At 44.1% G+C, this 20,530-nt stretch overlaps 1 protein-coding gene across 1 annotated transcript in view; it reads right to left on the bottom strand.

The window, feature by feature from the left end:
- Positions 1-20,530, bottom strand: part of RLIM (ring finger protein, LIM domain interacting) — a 129,329-nt gene that overhangs the window by 78,467 nt on the left and 30,332 nt on the right. The window contains exon 2 of the mRNA XM_078688837.1: positions 10,302-10,502. Within this exon, the coding sequence (XP_078544963.1) occupies positions 10,302-10,470 (169 nt within the window). The 5' untranslated portion in view covers positions 10,471-10,502. The remainder of the gene's footprint in view (positions 1-10,301; positions 10,503-20,530) is intronic.

The following is a 20,530-nucleotide window of genomic DNA, read 5'->3' as shown; positions in this document are numbered from 1 at the left end:
CCATCAAGCGTCCAGCGGCTTCACTTTGTCGTCTTCCCTCGAGGATCCAGACTTCAGAGCACGACGAGACCCGGATTCCCAGACCTCTCCGACCTCGACTCACATCTGCAGCAAAGCTGAGACCCGTGGGTGCGACGAGACACGTGGGACCGGCCATCTTGAACGAACCTGCACTTCGCTTCCAGCACGACTCCAGAGGTAAACTCGACCAAGTGCTTTGGGGACTGAGAAGCCCCAGCCCGAGCAGCTCCTGCACCGAAGATCAGCCCTCCAGCATCCACGAGATGTGCGTGGGGCCCTTCTGCTTGTTTGCTGCTTGACGCGTTGTCTAGTCACTTGCCGGCTGGCTAGTGGCCTCCTAGACGACGAACTTCGAAATCTTTGCAGCTGGTCTGGTTGCTCCAGACTGGCCCTTGCTCCCTTCCAAAAGAGGGGCACCTCGGACTCTCCTAGTCCGCACCAGACGCTTTCTCCACTCACCGCGTGGGTTGCCTTTGCCAAGGCCTGTTGACGCTGATTCCGGATCAAACACCGCCGACAGCGAGAGCCTGAGTGGGACAGCTCGTGCCTCCATCCTGGTCGTCGAAGACACCTCCTGGTCCACGTGGCTGCAGAGTCAAGCGACCACTCTTCACCTGATCGCCACGACGACATCTGGTTCCTTCCTGGTTCCACTCCAGTCACTGGCTAGTGACTTTGAACATTGTCCCCTCTGCTTTCAGGTCTTCAGCTCTACGGATCCACCCTTGGATCCCACCGGACATCTTCCTCCTGGTCGCCTGCAGCATCTTTTCTTGCAGGCTCCATTGACTTCAACGCGAGAACCCGCCGCACTTTGACACCTATGCACCCGCAGCCCGTGGGTGAGGTAACGAGAGCATTTCGGTGCTCAAGGGTAGTTTAACTGTCCTAGTGTCCAGTTCCACAGTCGTTTTAGTCCTAACTAGTCAGGATTGTCCGTGCTTACCTTTTACTTGAACTGTACTGTCCATAGACGTCGTTACACATTCCGCGTGTGAGTTCACACTCTGCACCCGCGTCCTGTGGGCCTCCTATTACTTACCTGAGGTTAGGATAGCGTAGTCCCAGCGGTCCTGCAGCCTCTGGACAGCATCAATTTCTTCTATTGACTCTCACATTCCATTTACTTAGTATATGGTTTGTCGTGCCCCTAAGGCACCATTGTAATTTTGTGCAACTTGTTGTATTTTTCCAAGAGATCGTCATGTGCTTAGTCCTCTGATCTCATAAAGAGTTCAGAGGTGTTGGTTATTAATAAATATACTGTTTATTTTCATAACAACCTGTGTGGTGTCCTTTCATCTGGTATTCAAGGGGTTATAATGTGGTAAAACAGCTGGCTTCACATGCCAAAAGACTTTAGCCTAAGACTGATTTGTCCATGCTACCATTAGGATAGCTGGTCTATAAGGTTGACTTACAACCAATCACCATAAGGGTTGTTTGGACTGATATATGATGCTCACTAGTTCTAGTGATCACCTTGTATCAGGCCAACTTCTCACATTGGTGTGCAGCGGTTGGGATTTGAGCTTGCTGTTGTTTTTACCACATATAATCTTGAAATATCATTTGAAAGATCACATAAGGTACTATAGGTACATATAACAAGCTTAGAAATACTCTGAGTTCTACTGAACCAGCTGTTGTAGTAGAAAGGGCCTAGCACACCCTGACTACAACTCTTAGCAAGGGATCAGTAGGAAAACCCATAGTGTAGGTAGGCGCATCACTTACACCTCACTAGAAAGTATGTCTACCCATGGAGAGACTTCAGAGACTCCCCTAGTGGTTAGTGACCCTCCACAGGTCCTTTCCAGATATGCAGCTCTCAGTTTCCAGGAGATGAGACAATTGTGTACCTCCAGGAAATTGAAACAGGGTTCTAACCCTACCACTCCTTTTCTGTTAGGTCTCTTAAAAACATATGATGCCAGAAGTGCTGCTGACACAGACCCCTCTAATCCAGATAGGAGCATGCCAGCCTTAGAAGGCACTTGTGGTGATCCAGATCTCCCTGAAACAGAAGATGTAGATGAGGAGGATGAGGAACCCTCTGGGGATGAGGCAGACAAGGGTCCTGTAGTAGTTAGACTAACCAGGGCCAACTTAGACATGCATAGGGAAGAAACTGTGGGACCCCCAGTGCTGACCCATAGCAGGCCTAACTTTGGAGTTAGAAGAGATAGATCTCATTCTAGGGACTCCTACAGATCTGTGCACTCATGCATCTGCTCAGAGGAGAATGACTTCCCCTCAGATGAGAGAGCATGAAGCAAAGATGAAGGAAGCTAATCTGAGGATCCAAAGGGAAGAACTTGCCCTTGCCAAAGAGAAGCTTGCCTTTGCTAGAGAGCAACAGTTGAGTGGGGTAGTCCCCACTGGTGGCAGCAATATCCCTAGGGATAGAGACAGGAGATTTGATAATAGACACCTGAGTAAAATAGTGCCCTCCTATAAGACAGGAGATGATATCCACAAGTGGATAACTGCTTTGGAGAGAGCCTGCAAAGTACAGCAGGTACCCCAGAGTCAGTGGGCAGCTATATTGTGGCTCTCCTTTAAAGGTAAAGGTAGAGACAAGCATCTCACTGTTAGAGATGAGGATGCTAATGATTACCAAGTCTTGAAAACTGCTCTGATTGATGGGTTTGGCTTAACCACGGAACAGTACAGGTTGATGTTCAGAGACACCCAGAAAACTCAGGCTCAAGATTGGACTGACTTTGTTGATTGTGCCACTAAGGCTTTGGAAGGCTGGTTACTGGGAAGTAAAGTTACTGATTACATAGGATTGTATAATCTAATTATGAGAGAGCAAATCTTAAATAATTGTCAGAACCAGTTGTTGCATCAGCACTTGATTTACTCAGATCTGACCTCTCCCCAAGAATTGGGAAAGAAGGCAGACAGATGGGTCCGGACAAGGGTCAAGCAGCAGAACCAGAACCAGGGTGGTGGCCAGAAGAAAGCAGACCAGAAGGGTAATGAGAATAAGCAAAACGACCAGAAGTCTTCAACAGGGCCCCAACAACCCAAGGAGGGTGGGTCCCAAAATTCCCAAAAGAAGAATGATGGTCCTAAGAAACCATGGTGCCAATACTGTAAAAGTAAGACTCACTGGTTTAGTGAGTGCACCAAGAAAGGCCGAACTCCTACCACTACTGTCCCTAAGACACCTGCACCCCCTAGTACAGTTAGTAGTGGTAGTGTACCTCCCAAGGCTATAGTTGGGTTAACCCTGGGAACTGAGGTGGGTTCCGACTTAGTCAGAATTCCTACTCAGGCAGTTTTTGTTTGTACTGGGGACATAGATATGGCCCCTACTGTAAGTCCTAGTACTCTGGGCAAATACAGGCAAACGCCTTTAATTAATGGAAAAATGGCTCAGGCCTACAGGGACACATGTGCCAGTGTCACTATGGTGACACCAACATTTGTGGACCCTGACCAGATCATGCTAGGTTCAGATTACCTAGTGACCAATGCTAGCAATGTCACTACCAATCACAGTATGGCAGTTGTTAATTTCTCCAGGGGAGGGGTAACTGGCCTCAAAAGGGTTGTAGTTAGTTCAGACCTCCCAGTAGATGGTCTTTTGGGCAATGATTTGGAAGCCTCACTGTGGTCAGATGTGGAGTACAGGACTCATGTAGAAATGCTAGGTCTCTCCTCACATGTCCTTGCTGTGACTAGGTCACAGGCCAAGAAATGCCCAGCTGAACAAGTGCTGGATCCTGGAAGAATGGACCAGACACTACCCAAGAGAAGAAATGGTGGGGTTAAGGCAGAGCCTTCCCCCCCTGCCTCAGGTTGAGGATCAGCCCTCTCATGAGGCTGACCCAGAGACCCCAGAAGGAACTGTCCTAGAAGAGCTTGAACCTGATCAGGTTGAGTTTCTTGGGACAGGGGGACCTTCCAGGGCAGACTTGAGACAGGCCCAATTAGACTGTTCCTCCCTTGAACCCCCCAGACAGCAGGCTGCTGCTGAGGCTGCAGGGAATGCTACAGGTGCCCATAAGGTATATTGGGAAGATGGACTCCTATACTCTGAGGCAAGAGACCCCAAGCCTGGTGCTACCAGGAGGCTGGTCATCCCCTTGTCTCTTAAGAGGTTTCCTTCTCACCTTAGCCCATGAGATTCCCCTTGCAGGTCACTTAGGCCAGAACCAGACTTGGGACAGGCTTGCCCCACACTTTTACTGGCCTCATATGTCTGAAGACACTAAAGAGTTTTGTCGCTCATGTGTCACCTGTCAATCCAGTGGCAAATCAGGTGGCACAACAAAGGCCCCCCTAATACCACTACCTGTGGTGGGGGTACCCTTTGAAAGAGTGGGGATAGACATTGTTGGACCAATGGACCCCCAACAGCATCTGTGCACAGATTTATACTGGTGCTAGTGGATCATGCCACCAGGTACCCAGAAGCTATTCCCCTTAGGACCACTACAGCTCCTGTTGTGGCCATGGCCCTACTTGCAGTTTTTACTAGAGTGGGGTTTCCTAAGGAGGTTGTCTCTGACAGAGGTGCAAACTTTAGGTCAGGATACTTGACTGCAATGTGGAAGGAGTGTGGTGTAAACTACAAGTTTACCACACCCTATCACCCACAGTGCAATGGCCTTGTTGAGAGATTAAGACCCTCAAAGGGATGATAAAAGGGTTACCTGAAAAGCTTAGGCGAAGATGGGACATCCTTTTACCCTGCCTCCTGTTTGCTTACAGAGAGGTCCCACAGAAGGGGGTTGGCTACAGCCCTTTTGAGCTTCTGTTTGGCCATCCTGTAAGAGGACCCCTATGTCTTGTGAAGGAAGGATGGGAGTTACCTCTCAAAAAGCCTAAACTTGACATAGTGGACTATGTACTTGGTCTCCGCTCCAGGATGGCAGAGTACATGGAGAAGGCATCCAAAAACCTTGAGGCCAGCCAAGAACTTCAAAAAGCTTGGCATGACCAAAAGGCTGTCCTAACTGTGTATCATGCAGGACAGAAGGTGTGGGTGTTGGAGCCAGTGGCCCCAGCAGCTCTCCAAGACAAATGGTCTGGACCCCATACCATCATTGAGCAAAAGAGAGAGGTCACCTACTTGGTAGACATGGGAACTCCCAGGAGCCCCCACAGGGTGCTTCATGTAAACCGGCTCAAAGCATTTGTCTGCAGGGAGGACATGGGCTTGCTCATGGCCACAGATGAGGGGCAGGAGGAAGAGTGTGACCCTCTCCCAGACCTGCTCACTCAGAACCCTGATGGTGGGTCAGTAGATGGTGTAGTCTTTTCGGACAGCCTCTCTGAGCATCAACAAGAGGATTGTAAACAGGTTCTTCAATCCTTCAGGCAAATGTTTTCACTGACCCCCAGTCAGACAAACTGGTGCACCCATGAGGTGGACACTGGTGACAGTCTGCCTGTCAAGAGTAAAATCTACAGGCAACCTGACCACGTCAGGGACTGCATTAAGAAAGAAGTTCAAAAGATGTTGGAGTTGGGAGTCATTGAACCCTCAGAGAGCCCTTGGGCTAGTCCTGTAGTTCTAGTGCCAAAACCTCACACCCAGGATGGTAAGAGATGAGGTTTTGTGTAGACTACAGGGGTCTCAATGCTGTCACTAAGACAGATGCCCACCCAATACCTAGGGAAGATGAACTGATAGACAAGTTGGCTTCTGCAACTTTCTTAAGTACATTTGACCTAACAGCTGGTTATTGGTAGATCAGGTTAGCTGAGGATGCCAAGGCCAAAACAGCATTTTCTACCCCAGGAGGTCATTACCAATTTGTGGTGATGCGCTTTGGTTTGAAAAATGCACCTTCCACTTTTCAAAGGTTGGTGAACCAAGTTCTCACTGGGTTGGATGACTTCTGTGCAGCATATCTAGATGATATTGCTGCCTTTAGCTCCACCTGGGAGGATCTCCTGATCCACCTGAGGAAAGTTTTGGAGGCCCTGCAAAAGGCAGTCCTCACTATCAAGGCTACTAAGTGCCAGATAGGGCAGAGTCAGGTTGTGTACCTGGGCCACCTTGTAGGTGAAGGCCAGGTTCAACCATTGGAGAACAAGATACAGGCCATAAAGGACTGGGCTCCTCCAACCACCCAGACACAGGTCAGAGCCTTCTTGGGCCTGTCTGGTTACTATAGGAAGTTTGTCAACAATTATGGGTTCATTGTGACACCACTTAATGACTTGACAAGCAAGAAAATGCCAAAGAAAGTTCAGTGGACAGTTAGCTGTCAGAAGGCATTCGATGACCTAAAGCAGGCCATGTGTACTGCACCTATTCTCAAGAGTCCTGACTACTCCAAAACCTTCATTGTCCAAACAGATGCATCTGAGTTGGGTGTGGGAGCTGTTCTATCTCAACTGAATATTGATGGTCATGACCAGCCCATTGCTTTTATAAGCAGAAGGCTGACCCCTAGAGAGAAACGTTGGTCAGCTATTGAGAGGGAGGCCTTTGCTGTGGTTTGGGCCCTGAAGATGTTGAGGCCATACTTGTTTAGAACTCACTTCAAGATTCAGACCGACCATAAGCCCCTCTTATGGCTAAATCAGATGAAGGGTGAAAAACCCAAACTTCTTAGGTGGTCCATTTCCCTACAGGGGATGGACTTTACAGTGGAGCACAGACCAGGGACTGACCATGGCAATGCAGATGGTCTCTCCAGGTATTTCCACTTAGAACAGGAAGACTCACCTGATCAAGGTTAGTTTAATGTCCCTAAGTTTGGGGGGGTGGGGGGTTATGTAGGAGAGTGGGGTCTGCAATCCTATGATCACCCCAGATTTTTGCTTTTTGCTTCACCGGTTTACGACTTTCCCTGGCTGTGGGCCTGCTAATCAGACCCACAGCCTAGCTGTTCTCTCTCTAAATTGACAACCATGTACTTTAGGTGCATTTACCAATTGGTACTGGACCACCTCATCAGTCCCTGTACAGTGTACCTTAGGTACCCAGGGCATAGGTGTACCCAGGGCCTACCAGGAGCTGAAGCATTTATGCCACCCCTGGCTGGCCACCTAAAACTGACACAACTGGCTGCAAGACAGCTGGGGCAAGGTGGTGTAAACACCCTTTGCTGTAGATATAGTATACCTATATCTAACCCCAAAATGGACACATATACTCCTATCAGTCACTCCTATGGCAGGCCTTATCAATCCTGAAGGCAGAGTGCTTGGAATTATGTGAGATGGTGCTCTAGCATGAGCTGAGCCTGAGTCCTTTAGCTGTTTCTATGATAACACTATACCATATACTCTTAAGTGCATGGTCGACCTCGTGGTTGAATGCCAACTCTGGTATAACATTATCAAAACATGTCGAGTAAGGTGTCATACGAATTGGAATACTACCCCCTCGCCAATTCTGGCGACGGGGGTAGCATTCCACCCTTCTAGATGGACACGACATGTATGTAACTGTGAACCCCGGTTAAAACTAACTCGAGCCTTGGTATCACAAAATGGATGCTGCCACCACAGACACATGTCTGACCTCCTGCTGCTGGGAGTCCTTCCAGCGAGGGCGGCTTGGACAAAGGGTTTCCTGCCTTGGGAGGTGCTAGCACCACCCCAGACAGGATTTATTTAGATCATTGATCTCTAAACCACAAGGAATACACATTTATTTTAAAATTCTTAATATAATTACTAAAACCACATATCATTTCCATAAGTACTTATGATGTTCCATATCCTCCATCATAGTTAAAACCAATTTTACACAGCAATAAAATACATATCATCATATGGGCAGATCGACTTCACTAAAACCTGTTTTTAAATATTAAAAGAATAAAACTTAATTCTCTATTCCTCATTACTTGATCTAATCCCCCATTTCCCATTCCATGAACAACTTTAACAGCCTGGATAAACTTCGCGATCTCAATATCAAGGTAAAACATATCTGAGGAGCTCAATTGCTTTCAGACGGAACCCAATGCTATATTTTACAAATATCGGTCGTAAAAACGGTTTTCGCTGTAGTACTAATTTTTGACGGTCTATTAATATATGCAAGCAATTACATTTCGTACCAATACTGCATGTGCATCTACCATCTGGACCCAACAATTCCTTTTTTATTTTGTCGTTTGACCGAGCTGGGTTAATCCCAATTCTCACCCTTAAAAGTTCCATCCTAAACCCCAGATTTGGCAGGGTGTCTAAATAGGGATACCAATTTTCTTTCCTCCAGCTATTTATCAGGGGTTGCACAGACTTTTTTTATTTTTAACAGATACTCTATCGTTTTATTTGGACAGTTCCTTCCCTAGGAGTTTAAGCTCACTCTTGACTTTGCAATAAACAGGGACAGGGAATCCATTTCCACTTTTAAATGATCACAGATGGAGTACAGTTTCTTTCTTGTTTCATTCGCCCACCTAAGTTCACTTTTCTGGATCTCCTCCATACACCATTGTGACACTTTCATCTCTTCTCCTGTTCCCAGCCGTTTCCAGAACCTTAACACACCTACTTGTACCTGGACATCCCACAAAGTCACATCTACCTCTAATCTAATTGACTGTAACATTGATAAGCTAGGTAATGACAATAGTGCTTTTAAACATTTCCCTTCTTCTCTGCTCCAGGTACTTTTCCCTCCTAAGCATAATATTTCTGACACCATATTGCATTTGTGGGGGGATCATTGCATTGAATGCCTTCAACAGTGGTCAGTGGGACATACCATAGCTACTGTTTAAAATTTTCAGCCCGCAAACTGAAGCTAGGGTTTTAACTTTCTGGGCCTCCAGGTGCGTAGTCCATTTTAGAGACTGGTCGAACCATATCCCAAGATATTTATAATGGTTAGCAATTTCTAATTTAGTTTGCCCTAAAGTCCAAATAACATTTTTGATTTCTCTTACCGAAGCACAGGATTTTTGTTTCATCCATATTCACTGTAAGGCGTTTAGATGCACAATATATATTAAACGCATTTAACTTTCTTTGCAGACCCAGCTCAGTTTGGTCTAAAATTACTAAGTAGTCTGCATACAGCAAACAGGATATATGCTTCCCACTAGCTTTTGGGCTTGCACTTCTATCGGTCATCAAGGAAGATGGTAGGTCTGCGAGAAATATCGAAAATAAAAGTGGGGCTAGAACGCAACCCTGTCTAATGCCATTGTTTATAGCTATTTCCGGGGTCAAACCCCCTCTTAAATCTTTAATGACCTGTGCCCAGTTCTGTTCATGCAACACTTGAATTATTGCTAGGAGTGCCTGCAACACAATCCATCTTGGAGTGACAAAATAAACAGCACATTTCTTTGCTTTACAGAGTTCTACTACTCAAGACTGGGTGTGATGCAACTCACTAAATAAAAATATACAAGAAAAAATTTAAGTTCAAGCTGGTTCAAAATATTTTCCAATAATCTTAACTCAACAGTACTGATAGGAGAAAAAGTTACTCCTAGAGTCAAAAATAATGAATCGTACAGTTAGCAAACATACTACAAAACGTTAAAGATTCATACTACAAAACGTGAGAGAAGATTCAAGCCCAAACTTACATGTATGCAGGAATAAGGCAGCAGCTTGGTGTGTGAAAACGGGACACAGCTAAGTGAGAGAGCTGAAAGGAGCTTAGCTAAGATTGTTTTCTACAGTATGAATACTATTTGGCTGTAACCTGGGACTCGAAATTGAAAAACATCAGTTTTTTAAACGAGCAGTCTGAGGCCTAATAATTCAAGCAATCTAAATCAATCAACTCCACAAAGTAGCAGGTAAATTTACAAATACCTTATAAATAAGGTGGCTGCACCAGCAACATTGCGATACTAATGAGGCAACCTAAGGAGAAATTATTTTGCATCATACCTGAAACAACAACCACTGAACAGCTAGACTGAAAACAACCCTTTAGTTTCAAGTAAAGACCAACAATAAATTGTGGGCAATTATGCCACTCTTGTAGTCAAATGTGACAAAATTAGTTTAACCTGCACAATGCCCTTGTTTGCAGTAGAAAACCAAATGCTGATACGAAACAGGTATTACAATTTCTTATATTACGAACACATTAATTCATCCTGGGCATATAAATGTAACTATAATACACATTAAAAGCTTCAGATTTAATTTTCTACTGGTTTTTCCAAGCTACAAGAACTCATACATTTGCACGAGATCCATGGTAAATGAGAACAAGATGTAAAATTATCCTAGAGTGCATTCACTGTCCAACCATTTTGCATTAAACAGTAACATTAATATTCGCATATAACATTGAATGTTACGTATAATTTTATATAACATACCTGGAGTACCAAGCAAGTTGTTATCCCTCATAAGCCTATAGTCCTCTTCATTGAGGTTATTTACAAACTGATAGAAGGCTTCCTCTCGATTTAATCGCTCTAGTTGACTTTGCCGTTGACCTTCCGACTGCTCTGAACCACCGTTATCTTTAGAATCTCCACTTTCCATGGTGATAAGGGGCTAAAAAGAGTGAGAAGTTTCTAAAGAAAGAGTACATCAATTAGCAGGAATCATGAATATTTTGGAATACATTATATACAGAATATAAACACAATCAATGGCTCACGTACTGACGGCATCTAAACCTAGACAAATGATTTAACAAACTTAAGAAAGCTCTATAAATAACTGACCGTATTATCAGCCAATGTGTCCCATGAGAGCAGGAGGTTTGGTTTCTGGTTGTGTTTTATGTGCATATGGATATTAATATGCTCAACCATATTCCCTCCTAATCACACCAGAATGTTTGCATGCGCCCATAAATAAGTTAAGAGATTCCAAAACCATTAAAAGGAAATTCCTTTTATACCGTATAACCTAAATGAACTAAAAAGGCAGGTGAAAAAATTGAATTAGGAAAAAAAAAAATGGACGGTCACCTGCTGCAGCCAATTTGAAGAGGAGGAACCGCATAATTGAAGATTTTTTTTGTTAGATTAACCTACATACACATACATAATCGCCTAACCAAAAGTTGAACTTTTTCATACAGAACAAAACAAACCTTGCTCAAACAAACAGAGGAACGTTAACTAACCAAATGAAATAAGGTATGCCAATACTTGAAACTGTAATAAGTCAGTCTACTTGCCCGTTTCCTCCCATGGCTCAACTGGACACTAAACCAAATTTTGCAAACTATGTGCGGACAGTCCCAACAATTCAATGCAGTTTTCAGCTTGATTATCTATTAGCACACTTTAACAGTGGAGTACTGTTTGCACCTCATAATATTGCTACATTTGTTAGAAACTATTTCTAGAAATAAAGACTACCATCAGAGTAGAACTCTTCACCATAGAAAGTACTCACAGGATCTCACCCCCTGCCTCCAGCACCGAATGTGCTTTAAGCTGCGAAGAAAAGTGTTTTCTGTGTGCGGTTTCCAAAAATCTGAGAATCAAAATCAATTGTGGGACTCTAGTAATTAAACTGGATCTTCCAGTCAAAGAACACATGAAAAATATAATTCTCTGAGACACCAGAGAATGCTATGGCATGAGGTTAATGCAGCTGAAAATAAACATAAGAAAGCGAATAGTGGGCCAAATGTCAGAAAACTGATAAACACACAATGGTTTTTTATCTAACATGACCTCTAAACATCTACCCAGACAGTGGGCGGAAAAGGTTGAACATTTAGATCAGTGTTATGAAGTGACCAAAAAGGTGATGCTTATCGATTTCTTAAACAACTGAATACAGAACGCTTGAAAACATTGGGTTGCAGGAAAAAGTAGGAGGGACGTTTGGTGGGGATTTATTGCCAGGATGGTGGGTTCATTAACACTGATCTAGCAACAAAAAAAAATCAATAAAAATGTTGAGGGGAATCAAATGACTATGGACGCTGCAGTACCGAGTGACAGGATGGCAAACCGAATCTTGATGGGGCAATGAAGCTAGTATTAGCCACCACACAGTCGGAGGTGCTCCCTGGTCAAAGGATATAGACAGGGTATGATGGCCCTTCTCTGGAGCGTGTTAACAGACGGGAAATCCAGACAGTCCAAGAGCATAAAGATATGAAGGTCGTATGAGAAGCCCATGGTTTTCCTATGTGCCATTATCAAACAGACTGTTAGCAATTCAGACAGAGGCCAAGGTGATCTATCAAGGACTTAGTAATGGCCAGGAAGAGCAACTGAGGTGCAACAACGGGAGAGGGGAAGTTCTACATTGTGTTTTGGGGGGGGGGGGGGGGGGGGGGGCAAAGGTGCTGCTTGGGGCCTCAAGTATGTGGCATGAGGTGAGTGCTAGATTTGAAGAGGTGATGCCCAAGATAAAGTACAGTCAGTGGAGGAGCTCAACCTGCTTGCGCTAAATGACAAAGGAGAATCCATCAATCAACAGCTGCTTCAACGACTTTACTCTAGTGAGGGATGTACTCTGCAAAACTTGCGTTCTCTGGGCTATAAAGTACCCATGTCCCAAGCAATTCGCAACAGTCTAAGCCAAACTACAAAAGGATATTGAGGCTTATTGTGCACATCTGGCTATACAACATAACTGCTCCTGGTTTTATGGTATTTTTTTGTCATTCCGTCTGTATTTATCCATATTTATTATGGGTTTTATGAAAAAAGTAAAGCTGAAACTGGTATATTTCCACATTTATTTAACCAATAAATATGCCGTCATGATTGAATGCCTGCCAGGTTTCAGTGATATGAACACCCGTAGAAGATAAACCAATGCACTTATATGAAAATATGCACATTTCAGTATCAGCCTTGGGCATAGCTAATGCGGTTTTAAAGCAGCTTTACTAAAATTCCTTTCTTTTTTAACCCCCTTACCTATCAATCTACACAGTTATTGGGCTGTCAGTCATGGCAAAATGCATTTAGAAACACTCAAAAAGCACCCTAAATACAGACAAGAAAACAAATGTTTTTCTGTCTGTATTAATCTGTAAAAATCAGTAGAAACGGATAACAGGGAGCCTTAAACATAACCCAATGACCTATTGTCAAATATAGTGTTCCAACAATTGCAAGCAGAAAAAAAAATTGATGAAAGGAAGGAGTCTATTAAAAGTGCTCTACAGAGAGCGTCAAGCTTATCTTCATACAGAGGTGGCAAAGGACGTAAAAGCCTCTCCAAGAAAATTACAGTTTTAAGAAAAGATGTTTAGCAAGTGTGCCGGAGGGCTCAGGAGCGAAGGGAAAACTAAGAAACTGAAAACCACTAATCAAGACAACAGAAGAGGGGCTATATGCAGGGCCACAGGAATCATAAAATTCCACGGCCACAGCTTTTCACATAATTATGGATTTGCTACATAATCCATCATCTACTGCATAATCCAGCTCAAACGGAGCAACAGTTAATAAAAATGTAGCGGCGTGGGTTCACACACAGGGGAAGGCTCTTTGCAAAGGTTAACTGGTCATCTTTCGGTTGGTGTTAAACCACTGTTGGCGCATACCCAGAATCTCAAGTAGTTCACATTGAAGGAGTACAGCAAGTGCACCAAAGACGACAAAATGTCAATTTCTGCAGATAGTGTAGTTTAAATGACATACTTTCAGCAAAATGAGAATTCTCAAGAACCATTCACGAACCACACTAAACTTAAACAGCAACCATGTGAATTTACTATTGGATGTGGCATCAACAACCCTTGCAAATCTTCAAGCCAAATGTATAGGAACTTTGAGAATAGTAAGATCCCGAATGACGTTTCCAAGTAGGATGCAGTTTCTATGGAAGGTAGAAGAATGTGTGTGTGTGTGTGTGTGTGTGTGTGTGTGTCCATATGTGCGTGCATAGATGTACACAACGAACAGGAAACTTAACGATGACGTGAAGGACAAAGCAAAAGGTAGAAATATCTTTAACGAACTTAAAAAGAACAGAATAGGGGGTGTGGTCTGGCCACGCAGGAAGATGGCCGCCTGAGGGAAGAGCTCCGCTGAGGGACGGACCCCTAACGAGCCTCTCTCTTACCTGTCAGCCGGGATCCTGCTTTCGGAGTTCCTCTGCCGGCGGAGACTGCAAGGAACAAAGCGGTGTTTTTTTCATCGCTGTAGCGCTGGTTTCCTTTGTTTCCTGGTGCCATGAAGACGTGACCGCCTGCGCTGACGTGGACATCGGGACCTGCGCACTGATGACGCTGTGCTTCCTGTCAGGGTGAGCCACGCCTCCTACAACTTTAGGGTCGGGCTTCCTCACGCCTTAGGCCGCACCCCTTCAGTCGACGAAGCTGCGCTCCTGTTACCATGCACACGCTGGGATTAACATTGTGTGTATCCTTAACACACGACGACCTCTTTCAAAGCCTTTATGAGGAGATTTCTTCTAAGTACAAATATGCAGCGTTATGAGGAGTGATTTTTCACGCCGCCTCCAAGTCTTCAATGACCGATATACTTCACGCAGTGTCACCAATTTTTTGCCTTTTACATTTCTTGGAAGCAGAATGACGTGCTTTGTTATGCTGACTGTGACAGTTGGTGTCAGGTTTTTTTTTCTTATTGGCTCCTGTCACCTCATTTTGCCCTCTCATATCTCAATTTCAGCTTAACAGTTGATATATGGATCAATTTATCACTGTGGTATAGCTGGCCTGCTGTTGCTCATTTACCACACTAGCATACTTTATTGCTGAGGCAGTTTTGGCGCGCAACATGTGTCACCTCAGCTTTGCGCTGATTTGGTAAAACAATACTTGGTGTTTGGAGGCACCATTGTGCTGCCCTCTACTTTTCAGCACTATCAACATGTTATTTGTTGCGCTTCTTTACTTGCTACATATGTTTAGTTGCCTCATGGATACTGGATACGTCATTGGTCTCATCATTGCTTCTTCCTCCACTATCCCATCTATTCGCTACTGTAGACCGCCTATACTACAGAGTTCTGAAATGTCTAATAACAGGAATGGTGGTCGTGGACCTAAGCAGCCTCATTTACTGAAGTGGTGAAACAACATTCCACTTCGCCACCTAAAGGTAATGGTTCTGCGTCGCCTCCTTCACCGCCAGCTGCGTCACCTCAGAGTGACAATTCTTTATCTGATACTATGCAGCGCATTTTACAAGAACTCTCTGGAGTTAATCGTCGGCTGGAAGGTTTTGATGTTACCATGACATCCTTGGCTGCGGAGACTAAGTCAATTAGGGCTGAACTCACCACTTTTCATACAAGGATTGATGTCATTGAATCTAAACTATTGGATAAGGAAAGTAGACTGGATACGGAAAGTAGACTGGATTCTGTTCAAGGTTCAGATCAAGACCTTTTTCTACACAGTAAGATCGTCGATTTGGAAGATTGCAGTCGTAGGGACAATGTCCGTTTTTTCGGCTTTCCAGAAAATATTGAAAAGCAAGACATGAAGGCCTTTCTATGTAACACTCTCTTCCCACTTTGACTGGAATTTCCTTTGCTCCCCCTCTTGAGATTCAACAGGCTCATAGGTTGGGTCCACCTCGCTCTGGTGCCTCTGCAAGGCCCAGACCAATTATTGCCTGTTTTCTTCTATATGAACAGACTCGACAAATATTATCAATGGCTCGCTCACGTGGCTCCTTTCTATTTCAAGGTCATATCATCCACATGCATGCAGACTTTTCTAAAGAAACAAATGAACGGAGGAAGGCGTTTCTCGCCTTGCGGCCCCAACTACGCCGAATGGACATCAAGTATGGTTTATTTGAGCCCGCGCGTTTTCGTTTTACTAGACATGGAGAATCTAAAGACTTATGATCCTGCCCTTCTTCAGCAGTTTTTGGACGATCTCATGTCCGAAGATATGGAAACTAAATCTTCCTCCCATGCACAATCTTCTCAATCCAAACCTTCATCTACCAATTTGTCAACATCTCCTTTGTCCGACTGCTGATTCCAGACAACGAAGCCGGGATCTTACTCGTTTGCCTCGTTCCCAGGAGGATAGGGAATCAGCTCTCCGTTCCGTCTCCTCTCTCACTAACACGCAGCAGAGAGACAAGTCTAGATCGCCTACCAAGAAGCCCTCTGATGCTGACTGACTTATCCCTTTTATGTTCTACTGTTTTCTTCTTCCACCAGTTAGTAGCGATTCCTGTTGTTGGCCATGTTCTTCCTACTTGATTTGCAAGTCGAGAATCCAAACCGCTATGTAATGTGGTCACTTCTACTGCATGATTTACAAACTGCTCATTGCCTGATTATTGTTCTACACCTCCTATTTACACACTGTTTTCAGTTTTAAAGTTCTTTATTTTTTAGGATCTGCTTCTACATGTTGCAGGATTGTTACCTTCTTCATGAGGGACTGTTCCTACTATGTTGTACTTCTCTTTGAACCTTGTTTTGTTGCTCCGTTTGTCATTGTACGTCTCATCTCTTTGCTGTTTCATGCGTATTTGGAGTTTCTTTTCTTCATTGTTTCCTCTTAGAGTGTTTTTATCTTCGCTGGTCTCCCTCATTGTACATTCTGTCTGGAGATTCTTTTTTCTGCTCCTCCCTCTGCCTAAGGTACTTCCCCTGTTGTCAAGCTTGATATGGTATTCTTGTATACACTGGATATTTGGTATCCTCTCAGTATTTTGCCAATTGGAGACTTTTCTCCAAGTTGTTCCCTCTCCTATGGCGATCCCTTTTCCAATCTCCTTGCTCTCATTACTCTCCTTTTGTATGGTTCTTGCATCATACTTCTAACAATTCTTCCTACTTTACTGGTTCTGATACGATACATTGCTATATCTTTCTTCCACTTTTTCTCTTCTATATCTGGTCTTCCTTTTGCTTCATCCTCCTTGCTTTTATTTACTCTCCTCATGTTCTTCTCATGTAATATTTAGGTTGTAGGGGGGTTTATTGATGTCTTGGTTACTTTTATCATTATATTTCGTGACAGTCTCTTGGAGGGGATGAAGAGGAGTTGATTCCGATTTTGATGATGTTATTTTGTTCTATTGTGCTTTATATATCTCATGTTACCATTTATCCTCTAGATCCCCTCTCTTTGCTCGAAGAGGGTCGGTCTCACATTGCATTGCTCTAAGTGCGCCCAGACCCGCAGTTTACAGTCCAGGTTGCTTTTCTCTTCTACTTTCCTATCCACTTTTCTTTTTCCTTCTTAATTTCCCTAATTACTTTTTCTAACCTCTATACCTTTGTTTTTTGGTTTCCCAGAGTAGCATTTCTATTCTTTTTTGTTTCTGCTTTTCCTCACTTCTTGTTTACTTAATCCTATTCTCATGCCTTCTACCCATCCGTTGTCTGATTTCTTGGAATGTTCATGGCCTCACCCATTACATAAAACGTAAGAAAGTTCTTTCCTATTTACATTCTAAGCATGTGGTCGTTGCTCTTCTTACAGGAGACTCATTTGGACGATATGGAGTCTAGTAAACTCAGCAGGGACTGGGTTGGTAAAGTCATACATAGTTCAGTCTCTAAACCTGATCCCGCCAATCCTAATCCTATTCGTAAATGCGGAGTAGCCATCCTTTTTCGAAAGTCACTTCCTTTCACAATTCTAAAGTCATGGTCTGACCCGGAAGGTCGGTATGTATTTGTTAAACTGAAGCTTGGCAATTCCTTCATTTGTCTTGGTTCTGTATACGCTCCGCTAGGCTCCAAAAAGCAATTATTTTTTCGACTTAATCGTCTTCTTACGGAAATAAATGCTTCTTAATTTCTCATCGGTGGTGATTGGAATTTGGCACCGGATCCTGATAGAACAGGCTGCATTGACACTATCAACGCTTCTAACAGAGCCATCTTCTGTGACATCCTTGCTGACACTGGTCTTGTTGACCATTGGAGACTAAGTCACCCACATGATAAAGAGTACACTTTTTTCTTCTACTCACGGTACATTTTCACGCCTTGATTATTTTCTTCTTTCGCAACATTCAGTCCGATTGGTTACTGATTCCCAGATTTTAGAAGCAGCTATATCTGATCAGTCCCCTGTTCCTTTACCTTTAGACTTGGGTCTTATGAGTCCGGGCGCAAATCGTGGCGTTTGAATATCAACAAATATAAAATGCCAGCGGGTAAACTTCTTTTGCAATCCCACTTCCGTGATTATCTTCGCAATAATGAAGATTCGGTTTCCTCTAAAAGAATGGTCTGGGCAGCTGCTAAGGCAACCATCAGAGGGCAACTTATGCGGGACGCAGCTCTTTATAATAAACAGAACGCTGCCAAACAACTTGATCTAGAAAAGGATATTCGTCGACTCTCTCAACTATATATTTCGAAACCGACTCTCCAAAATTGTAAGTTATTGGTACAAGCACGCATGTCCCTCAATACTCTTTACTTCTAAGGCGGAATATGCCTTACAAAAGATGAAAGGTCGTCATTATGAACAAGGGGAGAAGGCTGCTCGATTATTAGCTGCGCAGCTGCATCAAAGAGGCCACTATGGCGATTCCAGCGATCAAATCAAGTGGTGGAGATATCCTTACTCGGCCACAAGAGATTTTGCCTCATTTTATAGATCTCTCTACTCCCCAGGCACTCAGGTAGATACGCTAGCGATGTCTAAATTTCTAGATGAAGTACATCTTCCACGACTCTCCGATGATGGCAGAGCTTTACTTGAGGGACCTATCACGATGGATGAAATTTCCTCAGATATATCTGCCTTACCGTACCATAAAGCTCCGGGGGATGATGGTTTTCCTCCTGAATTTTTTTAATGGACTGGTCAGAGCAGGATTGATACTCTTCATGCTGCCTTTGGGGAAGCCGTGGAGGAGTCTTCTCTTGGTTCTATCTCCAACAAAGCAATCATAGCGGTTTTGACTAAACCTGGCAAGGATCCTCTATTGTGTGGTAGTTATCGTCCTATATCTCTCTTAAATTCGGATATTAAGATTCTTGCACCACGACTCCGCAAGATTTTACCTTCTTAATCCATAACTCCCAAGTAGGTTTTGTTCCCGGTCGTTCCTCTCGAAATCACTTACGTACTCTCTCCCATCCCCTATGGTCAGCTAAGCATCTTGCCGATGATACCCTCCTCTCTTTAGATGCTGAAAAAGCATTTGACCACATTGAATGGGAATACCTTTTTACCGACATGCAAAGATTTGGATTAGGCGATCAGTTCATAGCTAAAGTACGACTACTTTATGATAGCCCATCTGCTCAAGTTAACTGTGGTGGTTTTCTTTCTACTCATTTCCTATCCGACGGGGTACCCGTCAGGGTTGTCCACTCTCCCCTCTTTTGGCTATGGAACCTCTTGAGGTTCCGTGAATCCTGAACCAGTTTCATAAAGGTCATTGTTCCGTGACGAATTTGGTATCAGCGAACCGTAACTAGTTAGTACGGCAAGCATGAGTGTTTGTCACATTACACCGATGGATTCACCATGTATTTAGGGATTCGTTCTGAACCCTCGGGTTCCATTTTGTATACGGCAGCCATTTTGTGGTTGCCCTCACATAGGCCGATGACTTTGGCCACACGAGCCTTTAGCACACGTACACTTTAGCTGACTTCTGAATGACCCGGGCGAACGTCCCTCTTGCCTGAAGCCAAACTTGTTAGGCCAGTTCCTTTCCCAGTAGCTGATCGAGAATCAAGGCAGAGGGGATCATAAACCCTTTATTGCACACAACTAGGTCTTATCTTACTCACACCTGTCTCTGCTCCTTACTCCTCTGGCTGTTTACGATGGGGAGGTGCCCGGTTTTATGGTGGGTTTCGATCGACCTGTCTGATGAAGAATGTTGGGTTCGACCAATGATCGATCGTGGGCTGGGAAACTGAAAAGTGGGTTTTACCGTCATGCGATACCTCTGATTTGGACACATTTGATTGGACAGTTTGTAAATGTAAAGTATTTGTCTGGAATGTGATTTTTGGCATAAAAAGGATGGCTTGCTTTGTAAAAATTGAGCAGTCTCCTACGAATATACAGCCATTGTACTTCGTGGACCTCGGTTTCTGGTTGCAGCCAATAAATTCGATCTTTGACGTCACCTAGAAGATTCCGTGTCTCTGTGACAGGTGAACTCAGACTTTGGGCGTGTCCCCTGACGCCGCTGGGTCTTAAATAACCCGGTTCTTCATGCCCCCTTCTCTCTTTAGATGCTTAAAAAGCATTTGACCGCATTGAATGGGAATACCTTTTTACCGTCATACAAAGATTTGGATTAGGCGATCAGTTCATAGCTAAAGTACGACTACTTTATGATAGCCCATCTGCTCAAGTAACGGTGGTGGTTTTCTTTCTACTCCATTTCCTATCCGACGGGGTACCAGTCAGGGTTGTCCACTCTCCCCTCTTTCTTTTGGCTATGGAACCTCTGGCTGCTGCAATTTGTCAATCGGCTGCTGTGGTGGGCATTCCTCTTCCAATCGGTCATTCCAAAATGTATTTATATGCGGATGATATTCTTCTCACACTTACTGATCTTCCCTGCTCTCTCCCTGCTCTCCTCCGTGTCATTGATGATTTTTCTTCTCTCTCTGGATATAAGATAAACTGGGACAAGAGCGAAGCATTACCTATGTCCATTGGTACTACGAAGGATGCAATCTCTGGTTT

Source organism: Lissotriton helveticus, chromosome 4_1 (assembly GCF_964261635.1).
Source record: "Lissotriton helveticus chromosome 4_1, aLisHel1.1, whole genome shotgun sequence".
In the NCBI taxonomy this organism is placed as follows: domain Eukaryota; kingdom Metazoa; phylum Chordata; class Amphibia; order Caudata; family Salamandridae; genus Lissotriton; species Lissotriton helveticus.
This window is presented reverse-complemented; position numbering and strand designations above follow the sequence as displayed.